General features: G+C 52.9%; 1 protein-coding gene across 6 annotated transcripts in view; it reads left to right on the forward strand.

The window, feature by feature from the left end:
- The window catches only part of ST3GAL3 (ST3 beta-galactoside alpha-2,3-sialyltransferase 3), a 232,414-nt gene that overhangs the window by 206,705 nt on the left and 6,072 nt on the right, over positions 1-19,637 (forward strand). For 2 of the 6 annotated variants that reach the window (XM_059920827.1, XM_059920838.1), the window contains 5 exons: positions 1,241-1,304; positions 2,188-2,283; positions 2,569-2,755; positions 18,889-19,035; positions 19,214-19,360. In XM_059920827.1, the coding sequence (XP_059776810.1) occupies positions 1,241-1,304; positions 2,188-2,283; positions 2,569-2,755; positions 18,889-19,035; positions 19,214-19,360 (641 nt within the window). Of the gene's footprint in view, positions 1-1,240; positions 1,305-2,187; positions 2,284-2,568; positions 2,756-3,797; positions 3,883-4,059; positions 4,118-18,888; positions 19,036-19,213; positions 19,361-19,637 lie in introns of those variants that run through there. The other 4 variants (XM_059920847.1, XM_059920874.1, XM_059920865.1 and 1 more) reach the window with 3 other exon arrangements.

Genomic DNA, 19,637 nt, shown 5'->3' on the forward strand with positions numbered 1-19,637 from the left:
ATGCGCGGGCCTCTCACTATCGTGGCCTCTCTTGTTGCGGAGCACAGGCTCCAGATGCGCAGGCTCAGTAGCTGTGGCTCACGGGCCCAGTAGCTCCGCGGCATGTGGGATCCTCCCAGACCAGGGCTCGAACCCGCGTCCCCTGCATTGGCAGGCAGACTCCCAACCACTGCGCCACCAGGGAAGCCCACAGCTACATCTTTACTTGATATTAAGATACTTTTCACTGTGATTGTACCGACTTACTTATCTTTAGGTCTTTACGTACATTACCTTTTTACCTTCCTAACAATTCTGCACAGCAGGAATTACCATCTTCATTTGGAAGATGAGGAAACTAAAGCTCAAAGAACGTAAGCAATTTATCGGAGGTCACAGAGCTCATAAGCAGCAGAGCCAGGATTTGAGTCCAAGGCTGATATCATTATCTGTTATATTATAATGCTCTCATTATACCAGAGTTTGAAAGGAGAGCAGTCATCACTGCCAAAACCAGAGAGAGGTCAAGAAGAATGAGGTCTGAATATGGTCACAGGATCTGAGAGCACAGAGGTCACAGGGCCCTTGCTGAGGGGTAGCCTGAGCGGAGTGCAGGTGGGCAGATGCCAGGCCACAGGGCTTGAAGAGGTAAGGAGGTAGAGACAGCCTGGCAAGAACAGGATTAGAGGTCAGCAGTGTTAGAGGGAGGAAGGGAGGGGAAGATGGTATCAGAAAATGAGGCGGAGTGGCCTGACCCGGGGAGCTGGCTGGGAGCACTCCAGCTCTTCACCACTGGTTGGCTCCTTGTTTGCTTCCTGGTGTCTGCTTGGTGGGGGCACAGAAGTGAGCACGTGATCTCTGCCTCTGACCAGCACTGCCATTCTGGGGGACACTGAGATGCCCCAGCTCCCAGGCAAGGCCCACACCTGGGGGCACATGTCCCAGGGCCTGATGGCAGAGCCTCTGACAGCCAGCCGAGACTGCCAAGGAAGGGCCAGGGAAGCCTGAGGAAGGAGCTGTGCGCGGGTGCCGGGGGCTGGCTCCAGGCAGAGATGTGTGTGCCGCCTCTTCTCCTGCCTCCATCTCCTATCTCAGGGAGAAAGTTAGGCCAGTGGCCCAGCCTTGTGTCCGGAGCTCCCTCCCCAACCTTCACGTCCACCCTAGCCCCAGGACCATGTGCCTTCAAATCGGCTCATCGGCAAACATCTCATGGGAACCCTTAAGCGACCCTCTAACAGTTGCCTCCCTCCTCTGTCCACAGATAATCTGATCAAAGCCATCTTGTCCGTCACCAAAGAGTACCGCCTGACCCCTGCCTTGGACAGGTGAGCCACTCGCTGCCCATTATCCTGCCCCTCGGCTGCCCAGCGTGTGCGGAGGGGCTGAGGCCCAGCTGGCCTTCCCTGGACCTGGGCAGATTCTCCAGCATACCCACACACGCGTACACACTGGGGTGGGTGAGCAGGGAGGTGGGGCCACCGCACTGGACTGGCCACCCCCGTGGGCTATAAGCAGTTGGCAAGACATCTCAGTCTTCAGGCAGCAGAGATCCGAGGGTAAGAACTGAACGTCCTGGGCTGGAATCAGCTCAGCACTGGGACTGAGTGGCTGGGTGCTGGGGCAGCTGAAGGGGCTTAAATCCAGGAGGCAGTGACAGCTCTGAAGGCAACAGACCCTAGGTGGGGGAAGCCCCAGGGTCAGAGGTGCGAGAAGCAAAATGAGTAGGGTTCTCAGGTGGCTACTGGGTGCATGGGGGCTTCTGAGTTAAAAATAAGTCCAGCCTTGAGTCTTGGAGCCTCCAGGCTCATTCCTCTGTTCTTGCTTCTCTAGCGTAGGCCTCAAGCTCAGCCCACTTTTCCCTCTCCCCTGAAGGCGACCCAAACCCACTAACCCTTGGGGAGTCTTTAACCCAGAATGCCATCTTACCAGAGCTCCTTCCTCACCACCCCAGAGCTAGTGCCCAAGCCCCTTCCACACCCATGTTTCCCTGGAGAAGTGTCAGGGACCAGGGGTATCTGAGAGCCCTGAGTGGCCCAGCTCTCTGCAGTGTGGTTCCGGCCTCTCAGAAATGCTGCCAGAAGCTCACTGGTCTGCCTCCTCTGTCCCAGCCCGTGCCTGGCCAAGGGCATGGGGTCAGGGGCCAAAGGGGCAGGGGGAGAGGAGACCTGGTGGACAGCTCTCCAGAGGTCTCTGCGTCTGTCCCCTCAGCCTCAGCTGCCGCCGCTGCATCATCGTGGGCAATGGAGGTGTCCTTGCCAACAAGTCTCTGGGGTCACGAATCGATGACTATGACATTGTGGTCAGGTGAGCTCCTCAAAGCAGTGCCTCAGGCACCTTCATGTCCTGGTCCCTGAGCCCACTGAGAACTGTCTGTCCATCTGGCCCACTGGGCTGGAGGTCAGTAGAAGCCTCAAGAAGAACCCTGGGTTGGAAGGCTTTGGAATGGAAAGCCAGGTGGCACCAGGTGGCCTGGGCTCCCTATCCTCTGCACCTGGGGTATTCTGGGGTCATGGTGCCTCCCCACACACAGGGCTACAGACCACATGCAGTGAGCCCAAGGCAGTCTCTGATTGGGCCCACTCTCTGCAGACTGAACTCAGCACCAGTGAAAGGCTTTGAGAAGGACGTGGGCAGCAAAACTACACTGCGCATCACCTACCCTGAGGGTGCCATGCAGCGGCCTGAGCAATATGAACGTGATTCTCTCTTTGTCCTCGCTGGCTTCAAGTGGCAGGACTTCAAGTGGTTGAAGTACATCGTCTACAAGGAGAGAGTGGTGAGCTCCCTGTGCCCCAGCTCCTTCCTCTCTTGCCCTGGCCCTGCCCAGCTTCCAAGTCAGCCCCTTTCCCTGAACCAGGCAAAGAACAAGTAGGAACCTTTCAAAAGAAGCATTAAGGACCCAGATGCAACCAAGGGGCAGAGAGGCCAGGAGATGCCAAGGCCACTGGCCCAGACTCCTGGAGCTGATGTGCCTGCTATCTGCTACCTGCCTCCAGAGACCCAGGCTGCAGGTCCTTCCTCAGCCTTCTCTAGCCAGACCCCAGGTGCCTCCTCAGCAGACCCTGTGGGCCCTTCCCTGGCCTTAGCTCCCCGGTGTGGAGAGCTGTCGCCCGGCTAGACCCAGCTTTCCTGCTGATCTTCACAGCCCCCGCCCTCACTTTCTACTTGCCCCCCAAGTCCCTCTTACCCTCTGTGAGGTCTCTCTGACTGTGGTCGTGTGGGTCCCCCCTCATTCCCAGCCAGGGGAAGAAGACCTTATTTGGACCCTGGGGCCATTCCACAGGGATAGCAGACCCCTCAACTTGAGGGTGCCAGTTCCCAAACTTGTAAGTCCTGACCTCTCTCCACTTTGTGCTTTTACCACTGACTTGTGGTTGTGTCCCCAACCTGCCATTGAGTCTGGTTCCACTCTGGGAATGGCCAGATTCTGTACTTATAGGTCTAGGCAGGCAAGCGTCTGGGCCCGTTTCTTTAGAGAGCTTATATGGCCAAGTAGGGTCAGACTGCTCCTTACTGGACCACCCAGTGAGTCCCCTCCTGAGTTCTCTGTTTCTCAGCTCTGGGCCAAATTTTCCAGGCTCATTCCCCTTTCCCCTCAACCAGCTGTCACCAGCCACCCCAGGGGAGGGGCACTGCAGAGTTCAGGCCATTCATCTTCCAATACCCAAGCCTTTTACCAGAGGGGAATGATGACAGACAGCGCTCCGCCTACAGTAAGAAGCTAGTTGTTCTTCCTGGAGGTTTATAGGAGAGCTGGGGGGCTGGAACAGCTTCTCCTGCCTATGGACGTCTCAGTGCAATTTGGTTTAACTCCACAGCCTTTTCCCAAGCAAGGCCAAGTGCAGGCAGTGTCAAGTAGGTAGCAAGCGAGAGCGAAGACAGAAGTCAGGTCCAGAAATTCAGGTAGGTGGGACAGTGGGGAAAGGGGAGCCCATCTCAGAGCCAGGCTGAATGTGGCAGCCAGGGTCCCCAGAGGGGAGGAAAGGGTTTGACCTTAGCCAGCCCCAGCGGCGAGCAAGCCAGCTGCCCACGCACACTAGGCGGCATGTGGGGGCTGAGGGAGCACCCCTCTGTTTTCAGAACCCTAGGACCTGAGCAACTAGTGTCCTCAGAGCCCTTCTCTTTGTCTTGAAGGCAAGAGAATTGGGATCACAGGTAGGCACCTTTAAGGGAGAAATGGGAGGAAATTGGGTCTGCCCTGAGGAGCCCCAGAGAGCCTGTGGGATGCTTCCTCACCCTGCCTTCTGCCCATCTTCCCATCTTCCCACCCCCTCCTGGCATATCCTTTCCTCTGCTCATCGACACCTGTCAAAGGAGCTCCTGGAGGGCAGGGCCCTGATCCCCTTTGCTTGTCTTACCCCTCAATGCCCAGCCACCACAAATGATCTGGAATTGGCTCAAACACCAGATCCTGCTTCTTTCTGGGCAGACTGGGATAGGACAGGCGACCCATATCAGGAGGCCAGGCCAAAGGGTGGGTCAGGGCCAGCCAGGTGGGTGTTGTCACATGATCCTTCCAAGAACACCAAGGACAGTTAATTCAAGACTCTTACAAGTCATCCAAAGGAGTCAGGAAAGAAAGAAGAAAAGGAAGGAAGCCAACTAGAGTTGGAAGACTCAGTATACTCAGGCCACTCAGGGAGCAGACAGCAGGGCCTCACTTCTCCCTGAAAGACTCAGGAGCTTACTGCCTGGCCTGGCCTTGGTGGCAGGCCTGTTCAAGGAACTAACTGGAGCAGTTGGGATGAAGAGGTGTGGGCCGTGCTCAGGCACACGCTCATTGTGCCGATGTCTGTGTCCTGTTGCGGCCATGCCCAGGGATCTAGGACCAGCCCCGTGGTCCTTGGTGAGGACTCCTTCCCAGGTTGGGAGATGTGAGTGGAAAGGGGAGAGAGGAGCTGGGAAGGAGTCCTCTGAAGTTCATGAGGCTTCCTTGGCTCCAAAATCAAAGATAGTTGGGGCCTTTAGAGTGAGCTGTCAGAGGAAAACCAGTGATGCCCATGGCCTCACCCGAGTGGGCCCGCCCAGGCCCTTTTGGTTAACCTGGAAGCCTCTTTAGTGCCCTCCTCCACCCCAAGCCCAGGGCTAATGCCTTCGCAGGACCTCTCTCATGCCCTACTTCACTTCTCTGGGATCTGAGACCCAGGTAAATGTGGGAGAGGCTGCTTCTCCAGGCCCCCTCCTGTCTGGTGCCCAGCTGCAGGCTTGCCCTGCTCCTGCAGTTATGTTTCTAACCATGCAGCCCCTGGGCTACTGGAGAGCTCTCTGCACCTGTCTGGAGCCTCACCTGCAGAATTCTGGCAGGAGGCAGCTCTGTGTTTGGGAGCCAAGGCCTAGCTGGGCAGGGCTGGGACAGGTATTAGGCCTCAGTCATGGCCGCTGCCTGCCGCTCGCTGTGTGAGCAGTCGCTCACTGCCTGTGTAACTTCCTGATTCCCAGGAGTCCTGACAGGGTATGAGAAGGGGAAAGATACAGGAAAGGAAGACCAAACAGCCCAAAAACAGCCTGTGCTAGAGCTAACCATGCTTTCTTCATCCACGTGGGAGCTGTCCTCGTCACCATTTGTGGCTGTTTGATTTCCTGATTTGCTGGGCAGTAGCACAGCTAACTCTAAACAAGTCACCTTTAAAGGCCCTTTATCTCTCAGATCCCAGGAGGCCAAGCCATCAAGCAGCTGGAGGAGTTCCCAGCAGGCCTTGTGTGCTCGGGGCAGCTCAGAGGAGCACCAGCGGACTACTGAGTGGGGAAGCTGAGGTCAGGGGGAGGGGAGGAGCTGGGGACATGGAGATGCAGGTATATGTGGGCCATGGAGGGAGGGGCGGCCTCCAGCTCTTGTGAAGTTCTTCTCAGAGGCACATCTGGCTCCATCCCTCCACGCGCTTACTCATTTGCCAGGCATCGTCAGGTGTTCTCTGTGCTGTCACTGTGCTGCTCCCTGGAAATAGAAAGTCACTCGGTCTAATGGGAGAGACAGTCCCCGAACTAGAGTTATAATGCAGTGTAGTAGGTGCTGTGCCCTGAGCATCCTCCTGGTGTTTGATGAAGGCTGGAGACGCCCTGTCTGCGGTCCTGAGGACGGAGCCCTGGGACCTGGAGAGGACGGGACACGTGAGAGGCAGAGCTTCTCGTGCTGTGTCCCCTGCCTCTGCCAGACTCCCCCACTGTGCCCCAGGATGCTGGTGACCCAGCACTTCAGAGCCCCGGGGAGCTGCCTTCCCAGTCCTCTTCATCCTCACTTGGGAAACCGGAAAGCTGGCCTCACTGCTGAGTGGCCTCTGGGTCTGAGGCCTGGGCTGGGTTGGTGGGTGTGGTTCCAACCTAGCAGGCGGGGAGGAGAGGACAAGGGCTAGGGGTTGGCCCCTGGACAGCCTTGACCCAGGCCCGACCTTCCAGCTTTTGTTCAGTCCTTGGGGAAGGCGGAGGGATCTAAGAGGCCGGCCAGGGCCCCACTTCACGCCCAGGGGGACTGGGCCCTTGAATTTGAGAGACAACGCGGTTGAAGAGGAGAAAGCAGCTTAGGCCTTGGAGTCATACAGACTCGGGTTTAAATTTAGACCCTGTCACTTGTTAGCTGGGTTCTTAGACAAATCACCTAGGCCCCTTAGACTTCATAAAACAGGAGTAGTACTACCCATCTTTCAGGGTTGGTTTAAAAATTAAACAAGATGAAGTATAGAAGCACCTAGCATAGTGCTTGACACTTAGTAAGTTCTGTCTGTGGCAATTATGAATACTGTTTATTATTTTATTATTATTATTGGTGGTGGTGCTATTAGAAAAGCCCAGTTGCACTAGGGAGTGAAGTCTTTGTCTAGACTGTAGGGCCTGACCTAGGAAGTGACCTAAAAGCGGGGGTCAGAGACCAGGCCTAGAGGAAGGAGAGACGTGGACCTCCTGGTGAAAGGCCGCAGGGGTGGGCTAGCAATCTAGCACAAGGCAAATGGCCACCAGGTCCCCGCATGTGAGGCCTTATTGGACCAGGCCTGAGACAGGGACTGAACATCCATCTGCACCTAAACCTGTGCTCTGTCCAGGCCTGAGAGAGATGCAGAGCCTTAGGATGGGCTCTGCCTAGCAGGAGCTCGGTGTGGACACCACCTTGCCTCTGGGGAGACTCCGTGCAGGGCACCTAGAAAGCGTGGTGAGGCTGGCAGACACCGTTGCCTCCTACTGCTTGACAAGGCCTCTGCTGAGCCAGCTCGATGCTCCGCACCCCACAGTCTCCTTTCCAAACCTCTGAGACAAGCTCTCCTGGATACTATTTCCTTTGCAGCCATTTCCAGTGGACACAGCTCTTTCTCACAGATCCATTATCCCCTGTGAGGGCCAGGAAGACTCCCTGCACATTCCCCATCCTGCATCCTGCCCATGGCTCCTCCCCCACCATGAAAGGTGCTCAGGGACTGGGGCTCACGTCATCATCCCCTGTGCTCCTCTTCATCACCGTCATCCGTAGCCTCGTGCTTACTTACCTCATGATCCTTGTTTTTATTCCTCCTCCTTTTCCTCCTCCTGCTTCTTTTCCTCCTCTTCCTCCTTCCACCATCCTCATCATAGACGTCATTTATTAAGATCTTCAGTTTGCCAGCTTCCTTTGAATTCCTTTATTCAGTTTTCACCATGACCCTGTTAGATAGGTACTGTTATGATCCCCATCTTGGGGTTTAGGAAACTGAGGCACAGAGAGGATGAGTTACTTGCTAAGATCACACAACTAGTTAAGTGGTAGAGGTGAACTCAGACCCAGCTCTGGATGCCATCTCCTCCCACCTTCTCAGGAACTGTCTTTTTTCACTGATCTCTTTTCTTACCTCTTTACTGGATCTTCCTCTCACATCTATAAATTTGTTCAGCTATTTTTTTTTTTCATTTCTCTCACCACAAAAATGAAAGCCCCAGGGACTTCCCTGGCAGTCCGGTGGTTAAGACTCCACGCTTCCACTGCAGGGGGCGCAGGTTCAATCCCTGGCTGGGAAACTAAGATCCCGCATGCCACAACGCAGCCAAAAAAAAAAAAGAAAGTCCCCTCTTCAGCTGGTATTCACCCTTTCTCCTTCCCTTCTTTTTCAAGTTTCTGGGAAGAGTCATCAGCTGTCCACAATACATATCTCCATATTTTCCCCCTTCTGTTTCTCAACGCTCTCCAGTCTGTCTTCCAAACCTATCCCTCTATGGCAGTGGCCTTCTGACTCTAAATCCAGTGCCTCACTTTAAAGGAACAACTTGTCAGCAAATATTCAGTGAGCATTTACGGTGTACTGTACGCAATGGTAAGTTCTAGGGATAGTCCTTGATCCTTACAGACTCATGGCTAAAATCCTGGGAAGCATGCTCAATTCTTCCATCTCCTCTGCCTTCTCTATTCAGTCATGCAGCCTCCAGATCTGTGATTCTCCCTTTTAAAAATGTCTTCCTTGGATTATTTCAGCAGCTTCCTATCTCCCTGCATCCAACCAGGCCTCCCTCCAATCCATTCTCCACACCTGTATCCAAAAGAATCATCCTAAAGTGTCTGTCTGGTTGGTTCATTCTCCTGCTTAATGGGTCCCCGTTGTCCACATGCAGCAGTTCTCAGAGTGCCTTCTCCTTTCCGGTAGCATCAGTATCACCTGGAAACTTGTCAGAAATGCATTTTGGGACTCCACCTTAGGCTGTGAATGAGAAACTCTGGGGGTGGGCCCGGCAGTCTGTTTAATGAGCCCTCCAGGTGATTTGGATACAGGCTCAAGTGTGAGAACCACTGGCCTGCAGGGTAAAATTCCAATTCCATAGCATAGCGCTCCGTGATCTGGGCCCTCCAACTCCTTCCTTGTCCTGACCGCTCCTTCTTGCACCCAAAATTACTCTGCACTCTGGCCATACCAAAGTATATGCCCATTTCACACCTCCATGTTTTGTCTGCTTCCCTTCCCAAGGCTGTATGAGATGCTTCTTTTCTGAGCTCCCACGACACTCATCAGTCTGTTATGCATAAGGGTTCTCTTATCCATCGACTCTTATAAGCCCCTGGAGGGCAGGGACTGTCCTGTTTATCTCTGTACGCCCATCACCGCCTGCAGTGTTTGCGACAGAGTTGGCATGCATAAACGAATAAATAAATGTGGAAACTGAGACCCAGAGGAAGGCAGGAGCTTGTGGCAGAGTCAGGATTCCAACCCAGATCTTCTGACTCTCAGTGGGGGCTCCTTCCTCGCAAGTAGGCCGCCTCCCTCCTCTGTTGCCCCAGAGATCATTCTTTTAGATTCGGACCCTTGCGTCCTTTTGCTCCCCTCTTGCCTCTCCTGGGCACCTCTCTCCTCTTAGCCATGTTTGATCTTCTTTCTGAGGTTCCGAGATCATTCTCCTTGATAAAAAAAAGTGAAAACTGAACAGTCCCTGGCCTCTGCCTCGTTCAGTTGTCTGTTGGTATCACACAGCCAGCCCCAAGCCGACTCCTCTTTTTGTTCATTGCTTTTTCCAAATATAGCTTTCAAAAAGGTTTTTGACCCTCTCCTCATAGCATGCATCAAAATAAATTCCAAATAGATTAAAAAGTAAAATATAAAAATACAGCCAAAGGAAAGTAGTACTTTTGAAGAAAGTAGAATAGAAATCACATCCCTAGAGGGAAGAGAACTTTCAAGGGACAGCAGTGCTAGGAAAAATCAGATTTGATAATATACGAACACTTTAAACAACAACCAAAAAAGACTGGATACCACAAAACTTTGAAAAGTATGTTTAGGAAATATGACAAATGGTTATTATCATGAAAGTTGACAGGAAAACCATTAGGACCCCAGCAGTTAATGAGCAGGAGACTGAACCGATCACACAGAAGGAAATATAACTAGTAAACAACGGAAATATAACTAGTTAACCACAGAAATTTGTTTAACCTTCCTGGCAGTCAGAAAATTCATGTGAAGGCGACAGGATGCCACTTATCACCTATCATGTCTTCAGAGAATGTGTTTAAATTGTAATACATGATTCTGGCAAGAGTGCAAGTGACAGGTGCTCTCAAAGGCTACTAGTCAGAGTGTAATTGGGGACAAGCTTTTTGGAAAGGAAATGACACTTGGCACCAGGAGCCATCACCCAAGGGAAGGAAAAATCTGCCTACAAAGGTTTTTATTATAGTGTTATTATAATGGCCAAACTCAAATATAACCTAAGGGGTTTATTATGAAAAGTATGGTTCAACTAGCATACGGAGTATAAAGGAGCAGCCCAGTGACCCTGCAGAGGCTGCGGGCACCTGGACCAGCCAGCACAGCCGCTCCCACTCTTGCTCCTTTGGTGTGGGTGGGGCCGCTGCAGCAGCACTGGATTCAGTGTCAGGAACGGATGCCTCTGCCTCAGGCCCCGTCTCTGAGTTTCATTTTCCTCTTCCGTACAATGGGGTTGGTGAAAGCTTCCCGGGGTGGCTCCCAGATACACCGCTGCAAGGAGCCAGTGGGACAGTGCACTGACAGCCCCTGGCACACTGTGCTCGCTGCAGTGGCGAGCACCTTCTGAGAAGGTCAGTGCTTGCCTTGCTGAGCCCCCTCTTCAGGGCTCAGAGGGAAATGCCCACCCCAGTCCCATCCTCCCCTGCTAGACCATCCCCAGGTACTGGAGACCTCAGAATTTCTTGCCCCAGCAGTGCCAAGTCCACTTCTGTCCTCTTGAGGGTAGAACACACCTCCCTGTGCCGACTCCAAAGTCCAAGCAGGGCTGTTTGCAGAGGCTGTAAGCTGAACTTGGATGTGTAAGCTGGGCAGTCCGCGCACGTGTGCACAGTGCTTCCCACAGCGTGAGATGGGACCAGGGTGGGAAGGGAACGGGAGGGCAGGCTGGGGCTAGCTCTCCCTACACCATGGGCCAGCATGGGTCTCCGGGAGTCAGAATTCTCAATTCAAACCTGGCCTTCCAGATCGTTTTTCAAGGGAGGATAGAATATATTTTATTTAACAGCTTGATACCATGATTAGTAACTGTCACATATTTGGAATATAAATCTTAGACGTGTGGTATGTGGACATCCATTTGTAATTTTGTCCCTAGCCCCACAAATCTTAGGGATTTGAGCCTTCACGGACATGGTGGCAATGGCTGGAGGTGAGGCTGGGTAGACGGGACAGACGGTGAAGGGTCTTGTCAGCCAAAGTCACATCAAGGAGCTTGGACTTTGTCCTGCAGACTAACAATAGCAGAAGCTAACGAGCTGCCTTTGTGCCAAACATTGTGTGTGACTTGTAACTGTCATGGCACAGAAACACTATGAAGAAGGAGCTAGTCTGATTTCCCATATTCTTAGATGATGATAATGAGACTTTGAAAGGGTAAAGAACTTTCCGAGGGATACAGAGTTAGTGGTTCAAAAGCAGACCCACAGAATTACTGGGGCAGCCCAATCCGCAAGCAGGGTTGGGCTGAGGAAGGCGGGAAGGAGGCAGTTGTGGGATGGATCTGCACAGGAGCCACAGACCTGGTGTTGCTAGGTTCCTGGGGACCTGGGAGAGGGAACCATCAAGGGAGAGTGAGCATTCAAGTCTGAGTCATTGTGGAGGAATGGTGGTGGCTGGATCCCTTGGGGGAAATGGATTAGATAAGAAAACAAACCTTTCAGGGCCTTGGTTTCTGTAAGAGGGGATTAGACCAGATGTTCTTTTTTGTTTTGTTTTTTGGGGTTTTTTTTTTGTTTTTTTATTGGAGTATAGTTGATTTACAATGTTGTGTTAGTTTCTGCTGTACAGCAAAGTGAATCAGTTATATACATATATCCACTCTTTTTTAGATTCTTTTACCATATAGGTGATTACAGAGTATTGAGTAGAGTTCCCTGTGCTATACAGTAGGTCCTTATTAGTTATCTATTTTATATACAGTACTATGTATATGTCAATCCCAATCTCCCAATTTATCCCTCCCCCCGAAAGCAATTTTTTTTAATTGATTTATTTTATTTTATTTATTTTTGGCTGCATTGGGTCTTCGTTGCTGTGCATGGGCTTTCTCTAGTTGCAGCGAGCGGGGGGGCTACTCTTCGTTGCGGTGCGCAGGCCTCTCATTGTGGTGGCTTCTCTTGTTACAGAGCACGGGATCTAGGCGTGTGCAGTCTTCGGTAGTTGTGGCTCACGGGCTCTAGAGCGCAGGCTCAGTGGTTGTGGCACACGGGCTTAGTTGCTCCATGGCATGTGGGAGTCTTCCGGGACCAGGGCTTGAACCCTTGTCCCCTGCATTGGCAGGCGAATTCTTAACCACCGTGCCACCAGGGAAGCCCCGAAAGCAAATTTTTTTAAATTAATTTTTACTGGAGTATAGTTGCTTTACAATGTTGTGTTAGTTTCTACTGTACAGCAAAGTGAATCAGCTATATCCCCTCTTTTTTGAATTTCCTTCCCATTTAGTTCACCAGAGAGAATTGAGTAGAGTTCCCTGTGCTATACAGTAGGTTCTCATTAGTTACCTATTTTATACACAGTATCAATAGTGTATATATGTCAATCCCAACCTCCCAATTCATCCCCCCCACCCCCCTCCCAGACCAGATGTTCTTAAAGGTCTCTTTTTGTATGATGGTAATCAATGTTTTGAGGGTTATTTGATGTCTGAAATATTATAGAATATATTTGTACAGAAAGTAAATGGCTTATATATAACAGAGACTCATGTATTTGTTGATTGGTTGATCCAGGTTAATCATTAGTTCTGAAATATTTTGTACATCTGTAAATAGCTCTCTTTTCAAGCTCTACTTCATTTTACTTATAGTTTCCTTGGTATGTCACCTTGCTCTTCCTCCCATTTTAAGTTTTATGCATGTGAACATTTTGGGGATATGTCTTCTTTGTATATATTTTAAATAAGTATAGCAGATGTTTTAAACCTCTTTTTGACTCTTTCTCATATCATAATAATTATACCATGTATTGAGATATTTGTACACAGCCCTGTCTTTCCTCCTGGGTTACAAACTCCTTTTGAGTAAGGAAAAAAAAAAAAAACCAGACCCGTGCTCTTAATGATCCTGACAAGCTGTCTGAGTGGGCGGTGGAAAGCCTCTGAAGATTTTAGCCCTGAGAGTGGCAAGATCAGATTTGTGTGGAATTGAAGGAAGGCACGATGGAAGCAGGGAGGTCTGGTGGCTCCTGGAGTGACCCCAGTGAGCTGGTGACCTGTCCTCAGGCAGTAGCAGCGGTGGGGCCGGGGGGGGGGGGGGCGGGGTGCAGGTGTAGGCAGGAGCGACCACACCTGCCCTTACTCCTGGCTGCAGAAAGCCAGCCACGGTCAGGCTCTCCACTCCCAGACCTCTCATCTTGGCATGCAGACTGCTTCTCTCCCCACAGAGGAGGAAGAGGCTGCAGGAGAAGCAGCCTGCAAGGGCGCGGGCAAGCACTGTGGGAGCCCAGCTGGGCAGGTACTTCTTCCCAGATGCTTTCCCCCCGTTGCTCCTGGCTGTTCTGACAAGAGCAGAACGAGTTGCATCAGCAGGAGACCAGCGGCTCCACGCAGATGAGCTGGCTCCCGGCTGGACTGAGGCAGGGACATTCCTGGAGGAGGGATTCAACCAAGCATGCGGCCCACAGGTGGCCTTGAGGAGAGGTTTGACCATTCCAGGCCAGCGTCATTGGCTGGCTTTATAGGCCTCTGTGCTGTGTCCTGTGGGTCAGGGAAATGAGATGTGAGAGGCCTTGGGCCATTTGGATAGGCCTTCTGGAACAGGGCTGTGTTCTGGTGGCAGGCTTGGCAGTGTCACCCAGCAGTAGGAAGGCCTCCAACACCCACTGCCCTCCTGCAAGGGACCCAAGGACAAAGCTGGCCCCCGTTTGAGTGTGTGTATGTCTGTGAACTGGCCTGTGTGTGACCTCTAACATTGCTGGCCACACCCTCTGCTTCACTCTCGGCTTCTGTGACACTCAGAATCATAACAGACAAGATTTATTGAGCCCTTGCCATGTGCCAGACATGGTGCCAGATGCTGTAAAATGCACAGCGCTTCATTTAATCATCACGGCTGTCTGGGAAGTGGTCTTGACGTCCCCGTTATGCACGAGGAACTTGAGGCCTGAAGAAATCCCGTGACACGCCCTGGTTGCACAGATGCAGAATCTGGATGTGGACGTGGGTCTCCCAGACTCCAAGGCCCACAGTCTCCCATGGCATCACACCCTCCCTGCGTCTCCTTGTGGCTCTTACTGTTGGTTCTCAGTCTGCTCCGCAGGCTCCTCTGCTCCCACTGACCCCTTCAGTGTTGCTGTCTATGAGGTTCTCCTCTCTTCTTGCCCCACACAGAGATTCTCAATCTCAAGTCACCAAACGCCCTCGCTTTCAGGGACCCTGCTCCCTTTGGCAGTGGTGTGCGGCGTGTTGTGTGTGTGTACTCGTGTATGATTTTTCTGAGACGGGGAGCCATGGCTTTTATTTGAGAGACGGGCTGCAGTTGTGGTTACTTGGTATTTGTCTGACACAGTGATGCCCCAGCCAGATCCTGGTCTTCCTGTTCCTCCTTTCCCTGGGATTCCTGAGGAGGCCCTGCACCAGGACAGTGACAGGTGGGAAAAATAAAATAGTGGTGCCGGGTCCCCGTGCCCTAAGGCAGCCTCTCTGAGACTTGAGTCCCAAGCATAAGACTCGCTCCCACCCCCACCCCACCCCACCCCCTCCCCGACCCCGTCCCAGTCTTGCTCTCTGCCCGAAGGCAGTAGGAGCTTCAGCGCTCTTAGAACAGGTGAGCAGAGCAGGGACCGGAATGCCGGGCCTGCTCCAGGGAGGCAAGCTCTGCCTTGGCGTACCCGCCGCTGCCTGCGCACAAGGAGCCAGAAGGAGCTCTATGTGTGCCTGTGACTTTGCACTTCCTACTAGTAAATGTGACACACGTATCCTCAAATCCAAGAAGTCACATGAGTTGTTTCCCCTCCTGGGAAAGAGTAAAGATGGGAAGAGAGGCAGAAGCCTCCCCTCCACCCTGGAGCGTTTGTCAGCTTCTCAAAGGGGCTTGAGATCGTAAGCTAATTTCCTACCGTTTCACACGGTGGTTACATATGGGACCCTTAAGCACATGGGAAAAGCCAAGAGATGTTGTCTCAGAGAGGGAATCTCGTGTCACAGAAAGACCCAGGCTCTGAAGTTGAATCCAGCTCAGATTCTCCCCAGCTGTGTGTGCCTCGGGGCAAGGCCCCTCGCCTCTCTGAGCCTCAGTCCTCTCTGTGAAACAAGATGCAGGGCACCAACCGGGGTGACCCCTAACTCACCTCAGCGATTCTGGCGGGTAGAAGGGAGGCCCCATCCATCCCTTGGCTAGCCCCCCAGACCTCCCGAGGTGGGAACAGCAGTGCTGATAATAAATGGTGTGGCAGAAAGAACACCCATCCTGGCATCACGACGTTGGGTTTGCATCTTGGTACAGACTCTTACGTGACCTTGAACACGTTGCTTCATCTTGGGTCCCGTACCTGTGAAGTGGGTGAAAGTTGAAGAGACATAAATAATATCTATGAAAACCAGCCTGTAGTCTCCACACCCCCAGGTGTGCCATTACTGCCTCTCCCTCCCTTCCCGAGCAGCCCCTGCCCTTCCTCCTCTTTAGGGGTATGTGGGCAGGCGTGGGCAGGGACCCGGGGTTGTAGGGTGCGGGGAGGATGTTGGGACCTGCTGGGCTCTGGAGAAGGGATGGGGGCTGTGCTTTGCTCAGCACAGACTGGTACCTGCCGTTCCTTTCAGTACACGTCTGATCTTCCCAGGAGGGGCTTCTCCCCAGTTCTGCATAAGATCTTGGCCATTTCTCCACCGTTCCCTTTCCTGCTGGGTCTCACTGTCCTGACCTTTACCCCCTTACACACACACATTTCTCCTGGACACAGAGGGAGGCACAGGAGGAAGCCGGTCTGGGGTCTGCTGTCTCGTCTCACTGGGGCTGAGACCCAGCGAAGTTGGCCCTAAGGGCCCATCCTTTGAGCTGACGCTTGGAGGATGGATAGAATTTGCCCGAGAGAGAGGTGTTGCCAGAGATGGGGAGACGTGAGGAGGGGGTGGCTGGAGCAGACAGTCCATTGAAGGCCGCAGAAGACAAGCCTGAAGAGATGCTGAGGGCAGTGGAGGAGCCGGGATGGAGTTCATGTCCCCTTACACACCCGCGGCCGGTGCTGCGCTGCTGGGCCACAGAAGTGAATCAGATGTGAGCCCCTGCCCTGGGGCTAATGGTGGTGGTGATAGTAGCTGACCAGTGACTGTGAGCTGGGCACTCAGCCTGAATTATCTCATTAAGTTCTCACAACACAAGATAAATACCCTTAGTATCCCTGGTTTATCCATAGGGAAATGATAGTTTTCTTGCCCAAGGCCTCCACACAGTTGAGTGACCAGAGCTGAGTTTGGATCTGGGCCCCAGGATCTTCTGTCTTAGTCAGCTCATGTTGCTATAACAAAATACCACAGACTGGGTGGCTTATAAACAGCAGACATTTGTTCCTCACAGTTCTGGAGGCTGGAAGTCCAGGATCATGGCACTGGCAGACTTGGTGTTTGGTGAGGGCTTCCTGGTTCATAAATCATTATGTCTTCACTTGGTGGAAGGAGCGAGGGATCTCTTGGGCCTCTTTTGTAAGGGCGCTAATCCCATTCTTGAGGGCTTCACCCTCAGGACCTAATCACTTCTCAAAGGCCCACCTCCTAATACCATCACCTTGGGCATTAGGTGTTCAACATAAATGAATTGGTGGCGGTGGCGGGGGGGGGGAATGGGCCACAAACTTTCAAACCATAGCAGATCTTTTTTTAAATAAATTTATTTATTTTATTTATTTATTTTTGGCTGTGTTGGGTCTTCATTGTTGTGCGTGGGTTTTCTCTAGTCACGGTGAGCAGGAGCTACTCTTTGTTGCAGTGCGTGGGCTTCTCACTGCGGTGGCTTCTCTTGTTGTGGAGCACGGGCTCTAGACGTGCGGGCTTCAGTAGTTGCGGCACACAGGCTCAGTAGTTGTGGCACACGGGCTCTAGAGAACAGGCTCAGTAGTTGTGGTGCATGGGCTTAGTTGCTCCACAGCATGTGGGATCTTCCCGGACCAGGGCTCGAACCCGTGTCCCCTGCATTGGCAGGAGGATTCTCAACCACTGTGCCCCAGGGAAGCCCCTATGGCAGATCTTAACTCCATATTTTATCACCTCCCAAAGGTTAGAGGTCATTTCTACCTTGGGATGAAGGTATTCAGGAAAGACATGAGAAAGGAGAAGATGCTGAGTCTTAAGAAGCAAGTAGGGTGGATCAGGTGGGTGGAGGTGAGGAGACCGTTAGAGACAGAAGGAGCAGCATCAGCAAAAGAATGGAGGTACGAATCAGCAGATGCGGACTTAAGATGGGCTGAAATGAAACCTGGAGCAGCAGGCAGGGTTACTGGCTAAAAAACTCTGATCTCCTGTGGGCAGTGGTGATGTGATCCGGTTTGTATATAGAAAGATCATTCTTGCAGAGAGCAGAAAGTGCTTTGGGAGGCAGAGGTGGCCCATTCTGGGCACTCCTTTTGGGTGAATGGAACTCAACAATTATTTTGTACTTTTCCAGTCACTCTACTGGGCTCTGGGGGCGGTTAGTGGCCAACAAGACAGACAGTGTACATGGCCTCATTATAATAGTCCATTTGAAAGATGATGAGACCTGGACTTTAGGTGGTAGCAGTGGGCTTGGGAGGAAAGGATGGATCCGTGAGATTCTATAGAAAATAGAATCGAAATGACCCAGATGACCAGTAGGACAGAACGGGCTGGAGAGATGAAGAGGGATGCAAAGTCGATTCCCAGGCTTCTGGTTTGGAAGATTGAGTAGACAGCAGAGGTTAGGGAACACAGAAGGAGGAGCAGATCTGGGGGAACCAGAAACAACTGAGATGTCCAACAACAGAGGGGTTGCTTACATAGGCTATGGGACATCCCTGGGACATCTCTCCAGCCTACAGGGTTGGTTTGTGACTTTCTCCAGCAGTACTCAGGAGCCCAGTTGTAAGGGTGGGAAAGGTGGATGTATGGGTTGATCTAAGTTCGTGGTTCCCCTGGGCTAGGACAATAGAATGACAAGGGGCTGGGAGTTGAGGGTGCTCACGAGAGAGTGGCTGAAGCGATATACTCAAGGGACTAGACCAGGGAGGGCTCGTGTACTGAACAGAAAGGCAGGGCTGGGAACTAGAGGAAGGAAGAGAGGTAGAAGGAGAGGAATTTGTGGCCCTGGAGTGGACCCTGGGGTGTCAGGTTTCAGAGCTGATGCCTTTCCAGTCTGGTACTGAGATCCCTCAGGGAAGAATCATCCCATTCTGCAATTAAAGAACTGAAGCTAAGAGAGCTTGTCACCTGCCCAAAGTCACCCAACTCCATCGGTGGCAGAACTGGGGTTGGAGTGTTGTTTCTGCTCTGCCATACTAGCTCACATTCTGTCTTTATTTTTCAGGTTCACTTTAGAACAGTTGACTGAGAGCGAGGAAATTCAGCAGAAGGGAAAGGAGGCAAGCCCAGCAGAGCAGATAGGAGAGAGAGGGCAGGCTCTTCCTGGGCCCCTCAGTAGCGGCAAAGGGGAGGGGTACTGCTGGGCCGTTGGGTCTTCCTCGTGGCCCAAGACCCCCCCCCCCCCGCCCAAGGCCAGAGCAGCACAGCCCAGTGCCCCACGCCCTGTGCCCCGCCCTGCAGCTCACTTGGTATCCTCCATCCACACTGGCCCCACTGTGTGCTCGCTGTGCCCTACCATGTACCTTGTCTCTGCCACACATCCTGTGTCCCCAGCACCCACCAGGTCGTCCGTCCTCCAGCCATGTTTGTTCCCCATGCCCCAGGCTCCCTGTACATACCTCATGCCCCCCACCTTGTTTCTCATTAGCCTGTACACACTTTGGGTCCCCACCACTCACCCAGTCCCATCACAAGCTGTGTGCCCGCTCATGCCCACTTGTGCTGTGTCTACAGAGCGCGTCAGATGGCTTCTGGAAATCTGTGGCCACTCGGGTGCCCAAGGAACCCCCTGAGATTCGCATCCTCAACCCATATTTCATCCAGGAAGCCGCCTTCACCCTCATCGGACTGCCTTTCAACAACGGCCTCATGGGCCGCGGGGTGAGATGTCTGGATCCTGGGAGAGGTAGAAGGGGACCTGGGCCAGAGGTGCCTTGGGAAGGAAGGACAGGGCGGCAGGGTGGGGACAGAGGATTCAGTTCTCAGGAGCAGAGCTGAGCTCTGGAGAGCTTCGCTGAGGGTCTCAGCCTCACTCTGCACCCCCTTCCCCTCCATCCAGAACATCCCGACCCTCGGCAGTGTGGCAGTGACCATGGCACTACACGGCTGTGATGAGGTGGCAGTTGCAGGCTTCGGCTACGACATGAGCACACCCAATGCACCCCTGCACTACTATGAGACCGTGCGCATGGCAGCCATCAAAGAGGTGCAGGGCTGGGCGGGGGGCAGTCCCTGGGCAGGGCGAGGGAGGGGTCAGTGCCAGCACGAAGGACAGACTCTGACTGCGTGTGTACAAATGAATGGTCAAGGGACGAGGCAACTTCGGGTCTGGCTGCTCAGAGCTCCCTGGAATGCCCTGCCCCACCCTCAGCTAAGCTGGGTCACCAGGCATCCACCCCTGCCTGCAGGCCTCCGACCACCAAGCATCCTTCTCCCTGAACTTGCCCTCCCCGGCCCTCTCCTTGTCCTGGTCCAGCCCCTGC

The sequence above is a fragment of the Balaenoptera ricei genome, chromosome 1, assembly GCF_028023285.1.
Source record: "Balaenoptera ricei isolate mBalRic1 chromosome 1, mBalRic1.hap2, whole genome shotgun sequence".
NCBI lineage: Eukaryota > Metazoa > Chordata > Mammalia > Artiodactyla > Balaenopteridae > Balaenoptera > Balaenoptera ricei.